Source organism: Opisthocomus hoazin, chromosome 6, assembly GCF_030867145.1.
Source record: "Opisthocomus hoazin isolate bOpiHoa1 chromosome 6, bOpiHoa1.hap1, whole genome shotgun sequence".
NCBI lineage: Eukaryota > Metazoa > Chordata > Aves > Opisthocomiformes > Opisthocomidae > Opisthocomus > Opisthocomus hoazin.
Window position 1 is genome coordinate 29,161,389 of NC_134419.1, and position 17,648 is coordinate 29,179,036.

The 17,648-nt window shown below is 43.1% G+C and overlaps 1 protein-coding gene across 3 annotated transcripts in view; it reads left to right on the forward strand.

Moving 5' to 3' along the window:
- Positions 1 to 17,648, forward strand: part of NOTCH2 (notch receptor 2) — an 88,024-nt gene that overhangs the window by 18,989 nt on the left and 51,387 nt on the right. For all 3 annotated transcript variants that reach the window (XR_012764198.1, XM_075422391.1, XM_075422392.1), the window contains exons 3-5: positions 1,337 to 1,596; positions 2,286 to 2,621; positions 9,192 to 9,314. Coding sequence is in view for 2 of the 3 variants with exons in the window: in XM_075422391.1 (XP_075278506.1) it covers positions 1,337 to 1,596; positions 2,286 to 2,621; positions 9,192 to 9,314 (719 nt within the window). In the remaining variant the exon portion in view is untranslated. The remainder of the gene's footprint in view (positions 1 to 1,336; positions 1,597 to 2,285; positions 2,622 to 9,191; positions 9,315 to 17,648) is intronic.

Below are 17,648 nucleotides of genomic sequence, written 5' to 3' on the forward strand. Positions count from 1 at the left end.
TTTTGTTTGTTTTTGTTTTTTTTTAAATCCACCATACTCTTTTAAGTGCGTAAGGAAAACGCAGTCTCTTTACTGTTACATTCTTGTCTGGGGGCTAACTAGAGACTTCGTACTTCTTGCAGTTGTGTTCCCCTCCCTTTGGGTTTGAGTAACTCATTGATTTAATAATTGCACCTATCCTGTTCTGGAACAAAGCATATCTGATGTTCACCTCTGAATTTTTTGCAGTGAAATACATGTTCTCTCAGACTGTGTGTATCTTGGGTTACTTACCAGTTAAAGCATGCAGCTGTGCATGATAGAATAAACTGCAAGTGAGCAGTCCTGTTTTATATGTTAGGTGTTGTTTTTATCCAGCATATACTCCTGCAGCTGTCTGCTACCTGAAAGAAGCAAACAGAACTGTGGGTGACACAAAGGTGGGGTTTGCAGGCTTGCTTGCCTGGGTCCTGTATCGCTGGAAGTTAAATGGAAAATTCACAGTACAAAGGCCAGTTAAAAGATGGATTACAGCTGACAAGTGTAGTCAGACTGTATTGACATAAGTTTAGGTTAGAGAGAAATCACTGCAATTATTCTGCAATCGCAGATCTTTGTATAAAATATTACCCTCGTTGTAGATAGTGTGTGTGTACTCGTTTTTCTGTGGGAGACGGAGGAACAATGACCTTGTCGTCAGGGTGCTAGCCAGGGGCGTGGGAGACCTGACTTCAGTGCCTGCGTTGCTAGCTGAGCGCAGCCTTCAGCATGTCACGGTCCCAGATGCGCTTATCAACATGAGGATAACAGTATAGTCCTGTCTCACGGGACTGTTGTGGAGAAAGATCTGCTCCAGACCTTCAGGGCCTCAGACACTGCATTTGTACAAAGTTTATAAATATTTTGGAAGATGGATAATGCCTGTGGTTAATACCTATTGCTGAAACTGGTTGATTTCCTTCTAAAAAAGAATGCTTGTTAAAATGGGAGTAGGTGCAAGGAATCAATTGTTACTGGGCAGTTCTTTAACACTTAGGCTTTTACTGAAGTTTTGAAGGGAAATGCAAGAAGAATTCCCTGCATTTGATGTAACTCTGATTGTATGCAGGATTTATTTATTTATTTTGTAATGAGTGATTTCACAATTTGAACTTAAGTTTGCAGTGATCTCATTTAGGACAATCCCAGAGGAAAGCCCTGTTACATCAATGATGTTAGTATTTAGGTCTGTTAGTGTTAGCGTTAATTATGGCAAATTCCAAGACTTTTCGTGGTCGTGGGACTTCATTCCCGGTATCTTCCCAGGACAGTGAGGCTTTAGGTGAACGTAGCTCAAGTAATTTCTTCTCCATTGCAGGTGTAGAGAAGGCTTCCTTGGAGACTACTGTCAGTACAGAAACCCCTGCGAAAGCAATACCTGTAAGAATGGGGGAACTTGTGAAACTACATCTCTGATAGGAAAGGCTACCTGCAAATGTGCTCCAGGATTCACAGGAGAGGACTGTCAGTACTCCGAATCACACCTCTGCTACGTGTCCCAGCCCTGCCTGAACGGAGGAACTTGTCATCCCCACAGCCAGGATACGTACGAGTGTGTCTGCCCTCCAGGTTACACAGGTGAGGTTCTGCGTTCGTACCTCCAGACTCCCTCCTCTGTGAATTGCTTCATCCTGGAATGTTCTGGGCAGTCGTAATATGCTCTCAAAGTTACTAGCTCCAGCACAGGAAACGAGAAGTCGTCTAAATGAGTTAATGACCAAAAAAAGTAAAGAGGGGTAGGAAATCAAACTCCCTACCCTTTACACATAAGCAGAAAAACATTTAGATCTTGTGGGGTTGTCCACATGGGAAAACTGAGTGCAGAAGCTGCTCTGGAGTGGCTGTTACGCTTAGAATTCAGAGTCTACCTTCCAGAAAAAATTAAGTAAATATGGCCAGCAATATCTTTCTGTTGGAAAACTGTAATTGGGTGCCTGAGGGGAAGCATGGAAACTCACCTCTTTCATTCTTGAAGGGGACATGAAGAAGAGTGACTGTCAGTGTGTAGTATGATTTCAGGTTATGGGTTATTTCTATAACTCGCAACATTTTATGTCTTGATGCTACCCTGACTGAAAAAACTGACTTTGTACTGTAACTACAAATTGATTTTTGTTTCAAATGTGATACTGTAAAATGAAGACATAAATTTTCCAGTAATAATTTTAAGATTTAGTACACCAATCATTTTGAGATAGCATGAAGGAAATACTATTTTCCCTAGAAATAACTTTTTACTAATGGAGTGGTCTGTCTTGATCCTACAGGAAAGGATTGCCAGTGGATTGATGCCTGTACATCTCAACCTTGTGCCAATGGAAGTACATGCACTGTATCTGGAAATAAGTTCTCCTGCATCTGTCTGGCTGGCTACACTGGCCAGAAGTGTGAGATAGATGTGAATGAATGTTCTACGCCGGGCCTTTGTCAACATGGTGGGACCTGTGTCAATTTGCCCGGTTCATACCGATGCCAGTGCAAGCCAGGCTATACAGGGCATCGCTGTGAGAGCGTATATGTGCCATGTTCCCCATCACCCTGTATGAATGGAGGAACTTGTCATCAAACAAGTGACTTCACCTTTGAGTGCAACTGTCTGCCAGGTAAGCGATGCTTCTGCAAAAGTGCTTGGGTTTGTAGGCTTGTCACTGCATTCCTGTCTGTGTTGTTCTGAAAACTTCTCTTGGAGTTTCTGCGTGATATTCGTGTAATGTAAGGTTGAAGGGAGAAATCTCAGCAAGGCAGGAAGCTCTGCTAGGATGCTAATTTCAGAGTGTCAGGATTTCATAATATGGAAGGGAAGGAAAGGAAAGAAGCGTAGAAATGACGGATTTCTTTGGAACCCAGTTAGAGACGGAGTATCAAATAGATACAAGCTATGAGGTAGCTTCAAGGAGATTAGGGTGGTATCTCCTAATGCCCATTTGGAGTGCAAAATTCGATGAACACAAACCTCTACAAATACAGTTTTGTGTCAGTAAAGGCCACAGTTAACTTCAGTGCTTAAATTAGGATGAACACCTGTATTTCCCCTTCTCAGTCTTTACCCCGAAAACATATTAGGTTCTATTCCCTTCCTTTTTCTCCTCCAGTTCCTCCAAATCTTACAAGACACCATTTCCAACTCACCACACCCTTTTTCTCCTGTAACACCTCCAGACAGATTACGCTTACTTGTTTTCTGATGCTGTTAGCTGCCCTGAGTTCATCCACAGCAGGGGTGGTGTGCTTACTCAGGATCGTGGGCTGTATTGGTTTTGGGTGTCAAGCTGGGCTCCAGTCACCGAGGCACGAGTCTCTACAAATGACTGTGTGTCACCTGGTTGGGACCCTGGTGGTCTCATCCTGTCCTTCTCCTTCCTGTGTCCTTGTTGTTTTGACCATGGGGCAGTACTAGTTGCCTTTGCATATCGGGGTTTTTTTTAGGCTGATATTTTATTACTGAGTAATTCCATCCATGGGAAACTGATTGTTTGGAAATGCTTTTGACTAGACTTCCTACTTAAGTGTATTGCAGTTTGGCACATGAACACTTGGTGTGTGGTAATCTACAAAAGTAAACTCTCTTCCCTGAAGCATTTCTCTCTTGTTATTTGTGTGAAAGAGGTAGCTGCCATATACTGTTTAGGATGGAAGGTAGAGTGACTGCGTTCTCATGAGAATCATCTGGAGACATAGGCACGAGTTGGAAAGAGCATTTAGAATGTAATTCTTAAAGAATACTCTCTTTTTGGAGACCTTTGTCTTGAAGTGGTGGTTCAAATGACCTTAAACGTACATTGCCAACCTTAGCTAGTGCCTGCACAACAACTTTCTGGGCTGTCTGAGCAAGCATGTGACTTTGAAGAATCTAGGAAAGTTGATCTTAAAATAGAAGGATGTATCATCTTTATTTTTCTGTGAAAGCGACCATTTCTAACTATGCTTGAAGAAATGGTACTTGTACATACGGCATTTGAAAATGCCGTGTCTTAACTGACAGTTGTCCTCAGGGAATTTATTGCTTTTCTGCTATGCATCTATTTAGAAGGAAATTGTAAACAAATTAGCTCTGGATTAACAGGCTTGATCTGAAATTCAGAATTTTCTGAAAGTCCGATCTGTTTAGCCAGTTCAAGGAGTTTCAGATCTCATGCAGAAGCAGCGTGGTGGGGGGAATAGGAGAGGAAGATGAAGCCTGAAGGACTTGATCCTGTAAAGCTGATAAGACAGCTTGCTTTCGTGACTCTTACAGGGGCACGAGACTGGGTAGGAGCACATTTTCCCTTAGACAAGTGTGTGGGCTGGCTAAACTACGGTCAGGAAATGAAAATGAGATTACTATAGTAACAGTTACACACCCACAGTGCTCTCACACGTTTTGGATTATTAACTGCTTTTTTGGACCTGTTACACAATGCATGTAGTGGGGGTAAGTTAATGTGGCTTTGAGAGACTTCACTTCTGTATTTCCTGTATTTGTTTAGGTTGGCCACGTTGTTTTGCTAGCTTAATTTTTTTTTAAATTAGGCTTTTGAAAAACAGCAAAAAAAAGGGAGAGGTTGAAGAGGCCAAAATGCTTGCATGAAACTCTTTGATAAAGGCAAGGCACCCAGCCATTTCTTCCCCCTTAGTGAAGCATGCAGAGCGAAATTTCTGAAGTGTTGGAAAAGGTTCTGTCTGGGAAGGAAAGGTCAACAGAGAGACGAGAAATGGTGGCCTGTCACACCCAGGGAAGATACGAACAAGGCCTGCTCATCTGGAAGAGAGTGCCAAGAGTATGGACTAGAAATTCTTCTTTAAGCTCCCTCTCTGAATTGGAGCCATGCCAATGATGTTGTGACTGTAAATGGAATTGCTCCAGCCCTTGCTCCTGGACTGCCTTAAGATGTTACCACCGCTCAGCATAACAGCTGTAGAGGCAGGAGGCGGTTACATCTTTAACTGCTGGAATGGGTTTTGATATGATTTTGCGTCCTGTGACCTGTGAAACTGCTTTGAAGAAACTGATGGTGCCCAAGCAGCAATTTAAGCATAATTAGGTCACTCCTGGACTGGCCACGAAAGAAGTTCTTGTTTCCTGTAGATGTTTTCTTCTTTGCTTTTGAGTGAATTTCATTTTATGTAGCTATAGATACAAGAGAATGAGAGCTTGAAAATACGGAAAAAAGCCTACAACCTGGAGTTACACATCACAGCAGCTTTTTCTACAGTAGTGCAAGTACTGTTTAGCCACAGTGTGGTCAAGCTGCTATTTTAAATTCTCAGGTTCCAATTTCACTTATGGACTTGCACAAACAAATCTTCCATTAGGTAATTCATGAAGTCATGTGTTAGAGGTCAGCATTTGGTGGCAAGTGTAAGTGAGGAGTTATATATACTCTTAGTATTTCGTCTGTATGAAAAGTAACTTATTTTCTGTCCATCCGGTGTAATCACATTTTGTCTGGGCTTTGACTGAGATGAAAAGATTGTAGACCAGTGAGTGTGTTAGCTCAGTTGTAACGGATAGTCATAGTAAAAAAAACCACAAAACAAACTTCTATGAGACTTAACCTGAAGTATTAGCAACTCTAAATATAAGAATGAGCTTGTAGTTATAAATATTTGACAAAAAAGGAGTTCATTTGGCAACTAACCTTTAGAGGAATGTTAAACAAGTCAATAGAGGAAGTTCTTAGCTGGGAAAGTGATTATTCATTGTTATCCATCAAAATAATTACCCATTAACTAAGATAAGGACCCTAGGGAATTCCGAGGGCTTGTTCAGGAAACGATCTGTCAGGCTGGAGCAGGCTGTTTATGAGCGCTGGAACACTTCCTGGGAAGAGGAAGTAACCTCACGCCGGTTCGGAGCCTCGCACCGTGCAGTGAGCGTCGCGGACGGGGTCTGTCAGACGTACGGAATCTCCCGCGGTGGCGAGACCCCGCTTGGTGGGGTGGAGAGGTGAGCTGCTTGCCGTGGGGTGTGAGGTTCTGCGTGGCGGCAATGCTGGGGTGCTGGGCGGCTTGCGTGCCTCCCTACTCCACCTGAGCTAGCTCTCTGGTGTGGAGTCGCCCATCTCGCGTTTGTTTGGAGGAGCTGAACTGTCGGAGGTGCATGCAGGCAACGGCTGTCAGGCCCCTGCTGTGCTGAACCTTACTTCGGTGTTAAAGTGGTGCGGGTCAGTTTTAGTGCTCTGTGTCAAGATCCCTCATTTCTTGCCAGCAGGCCCTGAATCTGGCAATAACTCGACAATTTCTTTCAGGTAGAATTTCCTGTCCCCATAACTAACTGGTCCTGCAGAAAGTCTGAGGTGTAATTTATAGGTTGAAATAGGGCTAAGGATTAAGATTGGGAGGGCACTGGTTACGGTGCTCTGGAATGGGGTGGAGATTTCGGATGATGTAGGAGTAGAGTTAGCTGCTCGTATCCGTCCGTGTGCTAGAGGAACAGCGTGCTGTTAGCAGTGGGAACGCTTTTCCCTTTGAGGTTCTCATTCCGTAGTTTGCTGTGCTTGGAGATACGGAACAAAAGTCAGGATGTGTATTGCAAACTGTTCTCTCGGAGGGAGAAAGCAAAGGACAACGTGTTAGTCCCAGCGCAGGGGGGAGCGGGAAATGGTGTCAGGTGTCCAAATACATCCAAGCAGTGAACTCTGGCTTGCTGGAAAAGGGTCAGGTTGTGGGATTGCAGAATCGGATCCTGGGACCCAGCTTAAGAAAAGCTCACATGTCTCAGAGCAACTTCATGCTTGTTGTGCTCAGATGTAGGTGCATTGGCCCGAATATCCATGACTCTAAAGAACTGATTTTGAAGAGTGGAAGCTAAACTTCACTAGGACAGTTTTATTTACCAATTAAGCAGATCACACTATTGTGGTTTAAGTTGGGCTTGAAGAGGACACAGAAGTCATGCCTTTACAGCTTTTAGATGTTCTGAAACTAAGCCAAAGGTCTTCTTCAGAGTAAGACAGATTTAAAGGGGTTTGGGAGTTGTGAAGTTACCAAAAAGGAAACTTGTGTTTTCTTCAGCCGTGCACTCGAAATAGTATAGTCTTCACCTATTCAACCCTTCCTGATTCTCTTTCCCTTGGAGATGTCTTTTGACTGAGCACACTTGACTGTGTGTCATTTCTCTTGAACCTTTTGCTACATTGCCTTTTTTTGTAAGCTCTTTTTTGTTTTATTCTGTGCTACTATCACTAGTGGTATCCTCTAGCTTTTAGTGTGGGATTAATAGTTTTCCACATTTGCATGAGATGCTTGAGGACCAGCTCTCAAATAGTAGTATAGCTGGTTAAAATGTTAAAATGTATGATGGCTTGGTGAGGTGTTTTAGTATTGGGGTGACTTCCATGCTTTATTATTACTCAAAAACATTGGGCTGCTTTAAATTTGTGTGTAGTACAGTGAGACAGTTTTAAATAAATGTCTCCTGTCAGGAATTTGTTTCCTGGAAAGTAGGGTAGGTCTTCATGTTTTCCGAGCCGAAAGGATAGGAAGTTAAACCTTTGAAGTTTGTAATTCTGGGTGTACGTCCATGCTGATGACGTTGCTGGCATGCGTGCAGTCTGTGGTCGATGGGATGAGGCTCCTCAAGCTGAAAAGCAAGCTGCTAGGACACCCCTGTGTTTGACAGCTGAGCCTTTGTTCGTGCGTGGTAGCTTTATACAGTTTTAAATACAGCGATCTGATATGAATTGTATTCCGTGGTAGTTGTTCCTCCGCACCTTTTGCCAGGAAGGCACTGCTGTGATGATTAGGATTCAGACTAACCATGGTGCATTTTCTCTTCATTTTAACCTGACCTACTGCCATGAAGTTTGCAGGATCTTGGATGAAGGTGGGAAGGGCTTTGAAGGCAGAGGGTAATATACATTTATACATTGCAGGTCGTTTTTGGTGGTGTTTGTTTTTTTTTTTTTTTTTCCAAAGTATGCTGACTCTGTCCTTCCTTGCTGATGGATGCTAATACACTTGATCCAGCTTGGTAACAACACTCCTCTTTGCTTCTGACTTTTACCTGTAGTATTGGAGAAGTTCAAGAGGTGGGAATGGATATGAATCATCTTAAGATTCTTAAGTGTAGCTGTAGTCTGGAGAAGCTGCTTCAGAGCTTTACAGTCTCAGTCTCATCTGCCACACAGCGTGATCTGCACTGGAGCAGATGTTGCTCACAGGGTCTATGTGACTTGACACAGATGTTATGGAAGCGTCTGGAACAGGGCATCAAAAGTAGATGAGTTAAAGCATAATTTTGGATGAGAGGACTGTGTCATATTAACATTACATTCCAAAGCAGTGAAGAGGCAGAGCTGATGTTTTAAATTAGCGCATATGTTCTGGAATTGTTTACTTCATCCATATTGGCATGCATCCACTTGTGCTTTGATAAATAGCTCTCTCATCCAGCAGAAATGGCAGGTTTATTTAATAAAGCATGAAGTAAATCAGCGGGTGAAATTGAGGCGAAGGTGGATTATTGATGACTCCCTTCCCTAAAGGCCCCACTTCTGCTTATTTGAAAGGAGAGGGAGATCTAGCAAGGATATTTTGCCAGTGTGGCTACATTCGTTAGGAGCCTTGGTTTTCATTAAGGAAGGGTGTCTTGTTTCTTCTGCTTTTCAGTCAGGGCTTAGTGTATAAGAATTGTTTGGGTGGTGGCTGATTTGTTGATTGGCTGACGTGTCTCACTGAAGAGGGCCAAATCAGGAATTTGGAAGCCCATTTTCAAAGCATAGAAGATCTTTCTTCAACATGTCCAAGGCACATGAACTGTGCTGAGGTATTCACGAAGTGAACGCCAGGCGCTTTTTTGCCATGGGAAAAACTTATCCTGGCTGATGCTCTAACAGCTGCTTGGTAGGCAGAGTTTACTGTATATAAGCTAAACCTCTTGGTCTTCGCTTTGTTTGCTTTGAATGACAGTGCTCATTAGTCACTTAAAGTACTCATGTCTCTTTGGGGGTGAAAACTTATGTGGCCATCTACCCACGGCAGTAGTGTTTTAACTGCGTAATCTGACCTGATAGCTATCAGCAAAGGCCTTCAGTGAAGTCTCTGGTCAGCATGCTATATTGAAGTTCATCAGGATTAGGTTAACAGGGCAAGTGTTTAGGAAAAAAAGGAGCAGGGAAGCTGGATGAAGGGTGAATTCTCTTCAAAAGAGGCTGGAAGCCCATTTCAGTGTGCTGTGTTTCTGCTTTGTCCAGGTTTCGAGGGAAGTGTCTGTGGACACAACGTTGACGACTGCCCAAATCACAACTGCCAAAATGGGGGTATATGTGTGGATGGTGTGAACACCTATAACTGCCGCTGCCCACCGCAATGGACAGGTACGTACTATGGAAAGCTTTCCTATAAGGGCTGGGCACACTTTGCAGGAATGACATGCAGGACTATTGGCCTTCACCCAAAGTAGAAGTGGAGTTGTGTACAGCTGAATACAGCCGACATCTGTGACTTGTTCTGCAATCTGGGGGGCAGATGTCAGTGGAACCCTTAAAAGAAAATTGTTTTCATCAAAGCCGCCACAATGGAGGGCAATTTCCCATTGCACCAGGCACTGTTACAGGCTTGTGTGTGCGTGGGTTTGACAGACAAGTACCGTGAATGTTGAGCTGCAATGCAGTGCAACTATCAGGGTTGCACTTCTGCTTGTATGGATTACTTTGTAAGAGGATATGTGTTTTAGAAAAGCACAAAGCGTGGCTTTGCTATTACAGGTGTGTGGGTTAACAATGCTTTGCTGATACGTGTCGGGGGTATTTTTAATCTGGAATAACAATCCCCATGTAGATACAACGCTGCTGAAGAACAGGGCAGATCTTAAAGAAGGCATAGGTGGGAGAAAGGAAGGGAAGAGAAAAAGCCTGCGTATGGGAATCTTATGTTTTTGCTACTGTTATTTTTCTGCTGTGACTGATTTTTATCTGGAGTTCTCTGACTAGCAAAGCTACTTTTGCTTCATAAATGAGTCTGCTTTACTCTGGGTCTGTAGGGGGAAAAAGTGTGAATTTCAAGAAAGTGTTATGCATGATATAAGGAAACAGCTTACAGGAAATTCAGTGTCATCTTTAGTCACGAAATGTCTCCATACCTCAAAAATAAACAAAGACCTCTGGTCTGTGTGTGTGGTTTTTTTTTTTTTTTTTTTAGTCATACTAGTCATTCTTAGCTGACACACTTTCTCAGCTAAGTATAATTTTGCCCTTCTTTCAAAATCATAGGTAAAAAATCCAGCCTTAGAAATGGAGAACTGAGGTATGGATTCAATTTGCATTTTTGCTTTCATGAAGTAGATTGGGATACTTGTTTTGGAACTAAGCTTGAACTAGCTCCTCAGGTTCTGAAGAACCTTTAGCACATTTTTCTCAGTATCTAGAAAATATTGAGTTTGAAACCAGAACATCTGTAGTGACTGGTAATTCAGACAAATGCACTGTGAGGAGATTGACTACTAGAGACCAGGAGGTTTCATGTTCTACCTTTTTTTGTCAGTGAGCATCATTCTCATTATAAACTGGTTGTTGTTAACTGCAAAGGAGGCTGACAGTTAAGAACCGTCATTAACTTTAAAAAATTATATATTCTTAAGTGAAGTTAAAATTGCATAAGAGTGAAATGCACCACTGCTTGCATAGCTCTTTGAAACTAGATGTAAAGGAGAAAATGAGCCCTCCTCTTAATGAGCAAGTACCCTTGCTTCTCTGTCTGTATGTCCTTAAAGCCTTCAGAAAGTGAGACCTGCAAAGGAAAACCTGAAGAGAGAGCTCGGGTGTGGAGCCAACAACCCTTCAGTGACCCCTAAAATCTTGCTTCATGCTGCAGAAATTACAAACCTTGTAATGCCTTCTAGCACCTGTCAGTAGTATATTAATCTCAGGCTTATTCCTGAAGAGTAGATGATATGATGGATCATGAGTGTGTACAGTGTGAGTGTGTAATCTACTAAGGGGTTATTTTTCTTTGTGGAGGCATTTTAAAGTTAGCTTGGTTTACAGGATTTGGGTGGATGGCTGCTGTCAACTAGGAATGACTTCTGCAACTCACCTGGAAGAGACCTTGGTGGTAATAGGCTGCGATCCTGTTTGGTTTTGTGGTAGATTGTCTCTCTGATTAACCACTGAAGTTCTTTGCAATGCAGTTGGTGGTGGTTCCCTCTCTGAACCTCTTATGGGCTCTGACTGACTAGCCTTGGGAAAAATCGTTAGGCCCGTGTTGTGGCCTAGTTTTGTGCCATCTTTCTTCTATGTGGACAGTCTCTCCAGTAAACTTTGTGTGCAAGAAGGATGCTTCCCTTCAGTGAAACCCTGGAAAGAGAGTGGAACTGCCCATGACTTTCTAAAACAATTTAATGGAATGGGCTTTCTGAGAATTTCCTTTGTTTATGGTGAAGTTAAGGTTATCAGCACAGTAGTGGTTTTGGATGATGGCTTCTCAAGGCCTTTGACTTCCTAGACTTAAGAATCAGGTCAGTTTGGAACTAAAACTCTTTAAGAAAGAATTTCTCGACTGTTTGAACAACAAACGTTAGAGCTGTTGGGGAACTGAACTGTCTTGTCCGAAATGAACAGTGCCAGTTTCAGTGTTCAAACTAAAACATGAGTAGCTTAAGAAGTAGCTATGCGTGTTCGTATTGGGTGTGTTTGACACACGTAGGGCACTAGCGCTGTGCATCTGCAGGATGCCTCATCCATAGCCATTCCTCTGCAGTGTAACTGCTGATGTGAGTGTCTCTGGAGGCTGAAGGCTCACGATGGCAATGGAGAGCTGTGTTTGGGGCCTTCTTTATGTTGCTTTTCTTGAAAGCCTATGCAGTGAAAAGCTCTTGGCCAGCTGGTCTTTAAGAATTCATTTATTTTATCTGTATTATTCCTTTTGCCCAATAAATGTATGTGCAGGTGATGGCCCATGACACACTGAAGTCCTGTCCACCTCCACAGTGAATGCAGCCGTGTGGTGCGAGTGGACGAACTGTCTCACAAGTCACCTGAATGCCTCTTGTTCTGCTGTGGCCCTGCGGGTCATCCCAGCCGTGACCCCATTCTGTCATCTCAGCAACGTTTTCTTAAAAGAAGCTTGTCTCTCGGAATGTCCTTCAGTCCCTTTCCCGCACCTTCAATTAGAGACCAAGAAAGTGCAGGCTAACAGTACACGTTTAGCATGGAGACAGGAGGTGTGATGCAGGGCACAAAATAGGGAAGGTAGGTGGAGGACTGCTACAACAGTTTGGAGAGAGATGTGACTTTTTTCCCAAGATTTAGCTGCAGCTGATGCTGACAGGAGTAAATTACAATAAAAAGTGAGTTACTCAGCAATAAGGAAATGATGTGTAATTGCAACTCCATTCTTTGCACAAACATGGTTTATAACATTGTAAATCATCTCTAGGGTAAGTGAAGAGGGGAGAACTGAGCAAACAGCTCTTTCGGTGTCTGTCCTCATAAATGCTTATAGCCCAACAGTGAGGAACTGTGAGAGCGAACATTTCAGGAAATCAGAAGCTTCCAATGAGACCTTCAGGTTAGAGGACATTGTGTGCTCTTAAAAAAAAAAAGGGCCCAAACATGTTTGTAAGTGAGTGTCAGCCAACACTGAAAGGAGGTTGAGTTTTCTAAAAATACTGAACAGTGTAGATGTGCTGTCTTCATAACAGTTCTTCTGCAGTCTCCTCTTTAAAATAGTTACCTGTCAAGTAATGCTGGAGAAGTTTAAGTTGGTCTCTTTGCAGCTTTAGTCTTTATTTAATCCGTGTGCTGTGGACTATGTTTGTTAACGTAGTTTGTGCTTCATGGCAGAGAGAAACCAGTCCCATTCCTTGCTAGAAAAATCAAGAAGCTGTACTGCACCTGACGAAGAATAGTTTTGTGTAAAGTAATATTGAAGCATCCTTTACTGAAACAGAACCTGTCCTAATTAATTTTGGTAACCATCTGCCTCTTGTAATTCCCTGAGAGGTCATAGGCTGGACTATGTAACTATGCATTTTTTTAAATATTTTTTTCTGCTAGGTACTAGAATCTAGCTTCTGAGAGACAGTTTGCTTTTGGTCTGATTTCCTACTCCTCAAACTGAGCTGATGGCTTCTGTTTTGTTGAAGTGCGTGCCTTCTCTTTCTCTTTTTGCTGCTTTTTCCGGAAAGATAAAATCTTGCCTTTCAGAAACAGTGACGAGAAATTCCTGCTGTCACTACTGATTTTGCCACCTTCAAAGTTCTCATATTTCATATGGTTATAATGACTGTCAACCTCATACATTTGTAAATGGCAAGACAGTCTTGGATGTGTTTTGTTGAAACTGCCCCAGATCTTTCCTGTTGCTGAGTGTGAACTGATTTGTTTGTTTGTTGAAGGATGACTTTATCTTTTCCCAGGTGAAATCCTGTGTCAGAAGCAGTGTTTGTTGGGTCCTTTCAAGGCACTGTGGTGCAGATGTGTGATGAAGCTCACCTTTTCTTGGAAATAGGTCAGGATGCTTTTGTCAGAGACTGAAGTCTCTTCCTCTGTGCATGGCAGGCCAGAGTTTGTGGGGTTTGTGTGATTTGGTGTGTTTTAAATGTGCTTAGAGTCCAAATTAGCCCAAAGTCCTGGCTAACGTCTGTGCCATGTGAAGACTCTGCTTTACGTCGCTGTTCTGCAGCAGTTAAACCAGCCTGATGGGCTCCCTGCAGTCAGAGGAGGAAGGCGGCTTTGTCTTGTCTCCCTACTCCCAGCCACCCTTCCCCTGAGCTGGCTTGGTATTTGTTGGAGTGTGCCATTTTAACTCACTAATCTAGTAAAAAATCCTGTCCAGCTGCTTTTTCCTGGCGCCCCCTGCCCCAGTCTGAGATCAGGAATTAAAATTCGCAGAGCGGTCTCATGGCTGAGCGGATGCAGAGTAGGTGATGGCAGCCCAGGGCTGTGAAGTCGTGTGGAAGGTTAGAATGTTCTTCCACAGGACACGGTGAAACCATCCGAGAATTTAAAGACTGGTCAGTCGTTCCAAACTACAATTTGTATAAAGAAACAAGGCTTTGTTTAAAATGCCCCTGTTTATTCTGTTGATGAACCTACACAGCTTTGCGTCAAGCAAGGTGACTTGAGAATTTGGGTACTACAGTGAGAGACAGTGTAAAATGCTGTAGATGCTTTTTGTTTTTCTTGGCTGAGAAGGACTCCTGCTTCGCTGTGGGAAGTTTTCAGTGTTTCAGAGGAGGTTTTTGTCATGAATCTGTGTTTGGCCCAAATCACCTTTTAGCAATGGTGCACAGCAGAGATTTAAGATTTGTATCTTCCATTAAGTCCTTTGCATAGTTTGCTCCTGAAGTGCTGCATCAGGAGCTGTGGGATGAGTTTCTGGTTTTGGGGGACATGCTATGTCCACGCTGAAGTGGTTTTGGAATACCTACATGACAGTGCTTCAGTTGCAGGTTTGGCCTGTTTGCCCTGCTTCTTTATTTCTATCCCTGTGACTGGGAAGGCGAGACTCCCATGGCAGTTGTATTTACTTAGGCTTTGTTTTCCCTTGAAAAGGGGGCTCCAGTGAACTGTATGTTTTAAAATCTAGGAGACCTTTGTCTCAAGGGAAGCGCAGTGTGCTAACAGCTGACTCCACCAAGTAACTCCAGCATTGGGAGCTAGCTTAAGAAGCAAATGTTTGTCTTGAGCAGAAAAGCTCTTCAGGCAGCAGGGCTGTGCTTTTTAATTAAAATAGCTGCTAGCTCGGTCATATGCTCTTAAACACTAGCACAAGTGTTACTTTTTCTGCAGAGCTTTAGGCAGGAATTTTCGAAGAGGGGAAGTTGAGTGTTCGATTCCTACTTAATTAAAGTGATATTTGCTCCCTACCTTGGTTTTCTTTGAAAATCCCAGCCTTAAACTCTGGGCAGACGTGACTTTTCTTTGCTGAGAGAGGAGGATAAACATCAAAAGGCTAATGTTTAACATTTTTATGTAAGATCCTATGTTCTGGTATTTTGTTTTTTTAAACTTTCTTTGCCAAGTACCACTTTCCCCAGCTTCTGTATCACAAAGTATCCACTAACAAGTCATGCTAGCTTAGTGTTCAAAAAATACTGCCTTGCTGGAATACTTAGAGGCTGGAAATGCGGAGGGACTAACTCTGACACTAGATGACATGGATAGTAAATGTTGAACATGCCAGTCTCCTAAGTGATGGAATATACATGGCTGCTGCTTTCTATAGAGAGTGTTGATGATTACCAGCCGGAGAGCGCTGTCGGGGTTGCACTCCTTTCTGATTCTGGTTGGCTTACGCATACGTAATGTGCACAGAGCAATCCTTACCTTTGTGTCAACACAGGGAGGCTGCGCCAGACTCCTGCGAGAGGGACAGTCATCTTTCCAGTGCAATGGCAGACTGCTTGGTGCCTTTCCAAACTGTATTAAAAAGCATAGTAGCCTCTTTGGTATGAGCTGAGCTCCGTCTACGCCAAACTTGGCAAGTTGGCTGGTGGTTTGCTGTCGCTACAGTGGTATCTCCAAGAGACAGCTCTCTGAAAGGGGCCAAGAGGGATTATGATTCTTTTTCTTCCTTCATGTTTGAACTGGCAGATACAAAGGGAGCAGGGAGCATGTGGCAACCTCCAGACCTGGCAGCTCTGAGTTTGACTGTACAAATTATTTGAAGCATCGGACATAAACAAACCTTTTCCTGGACGTTGTTTGTTTCCCTTGTGGTACTTGATTCCAGTGTTGTGCAGAGCGGATGGATTTCAGAGGTACTAAAAGTTATGCCGTTACTCAGTGCCTTACCCAGCTTGGATGCTGGAACACCGACCCCAACCTCCCGTTTATCTCGTGCTGCTTTCCGTTTCCCAACAGCAAGCCTGGGTTAGGGGGTAGCTGTAATAAAACACCTGAGGTGTTAACAGTTGAACTGATGCGATGACAGAATGACAGCATCCCATTTAGACCGTGCTGCCGCCTCTTCTGTTGCGCCTTTGGTGACTTTCCAGGTCGGGAAATACTCTTTTCTGATCAAATGTGCCAAGTAATCTCTTGTGGAGCTCTCTTTAAGTTTTCAGTATGTCTTGCATGTGTTTGGCACTGAAGCAAAATAGGCTAGACCACTCTGGTGAGGCTGGGTTGGTGGATGTGCGCTGTGAGACCAGGCTAATAGGTAACAGTTGTTTTATCTGCGGCTGACTCTTTTCTGGCAGTTTCTGTCCCTTCCCTTGTACTTAGAATGAGGTGATTTGTCTTTGGATAATTGCTGAAGATGCGTTGCTGAGATAGCTTGAGAACATGAAACTTTTGTTGTAAGGTTTGGCTCCAACCTTTACGCTTTTGCCTTGCAGAGCTTTTCACGTGTTAGGTATTTCCCTGATTCACTGGATTTTCCAGAGGGGTAAAGAGAAGGGCGAAATGGAGAGTAGCTTGGTGATGCGTGGTTCCTTTTGGTTACTTCTCTGTCCTGCTGCTGTCCCCAGTCGCTTTCACCTGCCACTGCGGTATTAAACCAGTCTGTCATTAGTGCATCATTAGTAATTTTTAATTAATTTTGTTCTGTTCATTTCTATTACTGCCTCTGAAGAGCTCTGTCAGGACTGCCCTCTCTACCCAGTAGTCTGTGGGGAGTGATTTAGGGCAGCATTTAATGGTTCAGGGCGTGCGTAAGTCTCTTAAAGCCCAGAGTTTTGTGTTTGGGGGTTGTAAAATCCCTTGTAAAAGCCCATTAGTTCCACTACATGCTTCCCAGTGTGGTTATGAAATTAAACTCTTTTCTCCACCGTATTAACCTAAAATAAACACAGATGTTTACTCTGCTTGCTACAATTGTAGGTTCATCTCCAATTGTTCAAATTCTATAGTAAGCTCTTAAAATTTATGATATCTTGAATAGCATTTGACACTGCCCAAGATACAGTAGATACATTAAAAACAAACCCAAAAACCTGACACCTGAGGTTTAGGAATGGCTGCTACTCTTCTGCTGCTTTGTAATTCTATATTTCGAATGGGAGAAATATGCTGTGAGATTCTGGGGAAGGAGCACTTTTTTGAGGGCTGTGATGCCTCTTGCTACTTTAGAAAACTCCTACGAGGAAAAAATATTTGGCTTCACCCGTTTTTTCAGGGGAAACTGCCATAGTACTTAAGCAGAAAAGACCTTTGCTAAACATACATGCAACTGGGGGCACTTTTTGCAGCTGTGAGCAATGTAGTCATTTGAATTCCTGTGTGTGTCTGAAGCCATCCTTGGTGCTGAAGGCAACAGTCTCATTGATCAGGTTGCCTGCAGGGAGCTGTTGAGATGGCTTCATCAGAGGGTCTGGAAGGGAATGTGATCTGGACATCATGCTTGAGATCCCTTTCAGTATTCCCTGTGTGTTGCTCTGTATGTTCTTGTCTGTATAAAGGTGTCGTCTCTTTCAGAGAAGTTTAAAGGTCTTCGCTTTGAGATATCTTGTGTCAGTAAAGCAAATGATATAAATGATCACGTATTTTCTTTACCATGTGCTGCATCTTCCCTGCAATCACTGTTGTATTATATTTTTTTATCGTTGGTCTTTCTCCCATTGTCCGTAACAGTTGCTTTGTAAGTCTCTTACAAAATTCTTCTCTCCATCGGTCTGTTGGACTCTGAACTCTACCCCAGTTTCGGTGTCTTTATTCAGAGGTGGTGGCTGCCGTCCTGCAAAATGTATTCCAGACTGAGGCTATGCC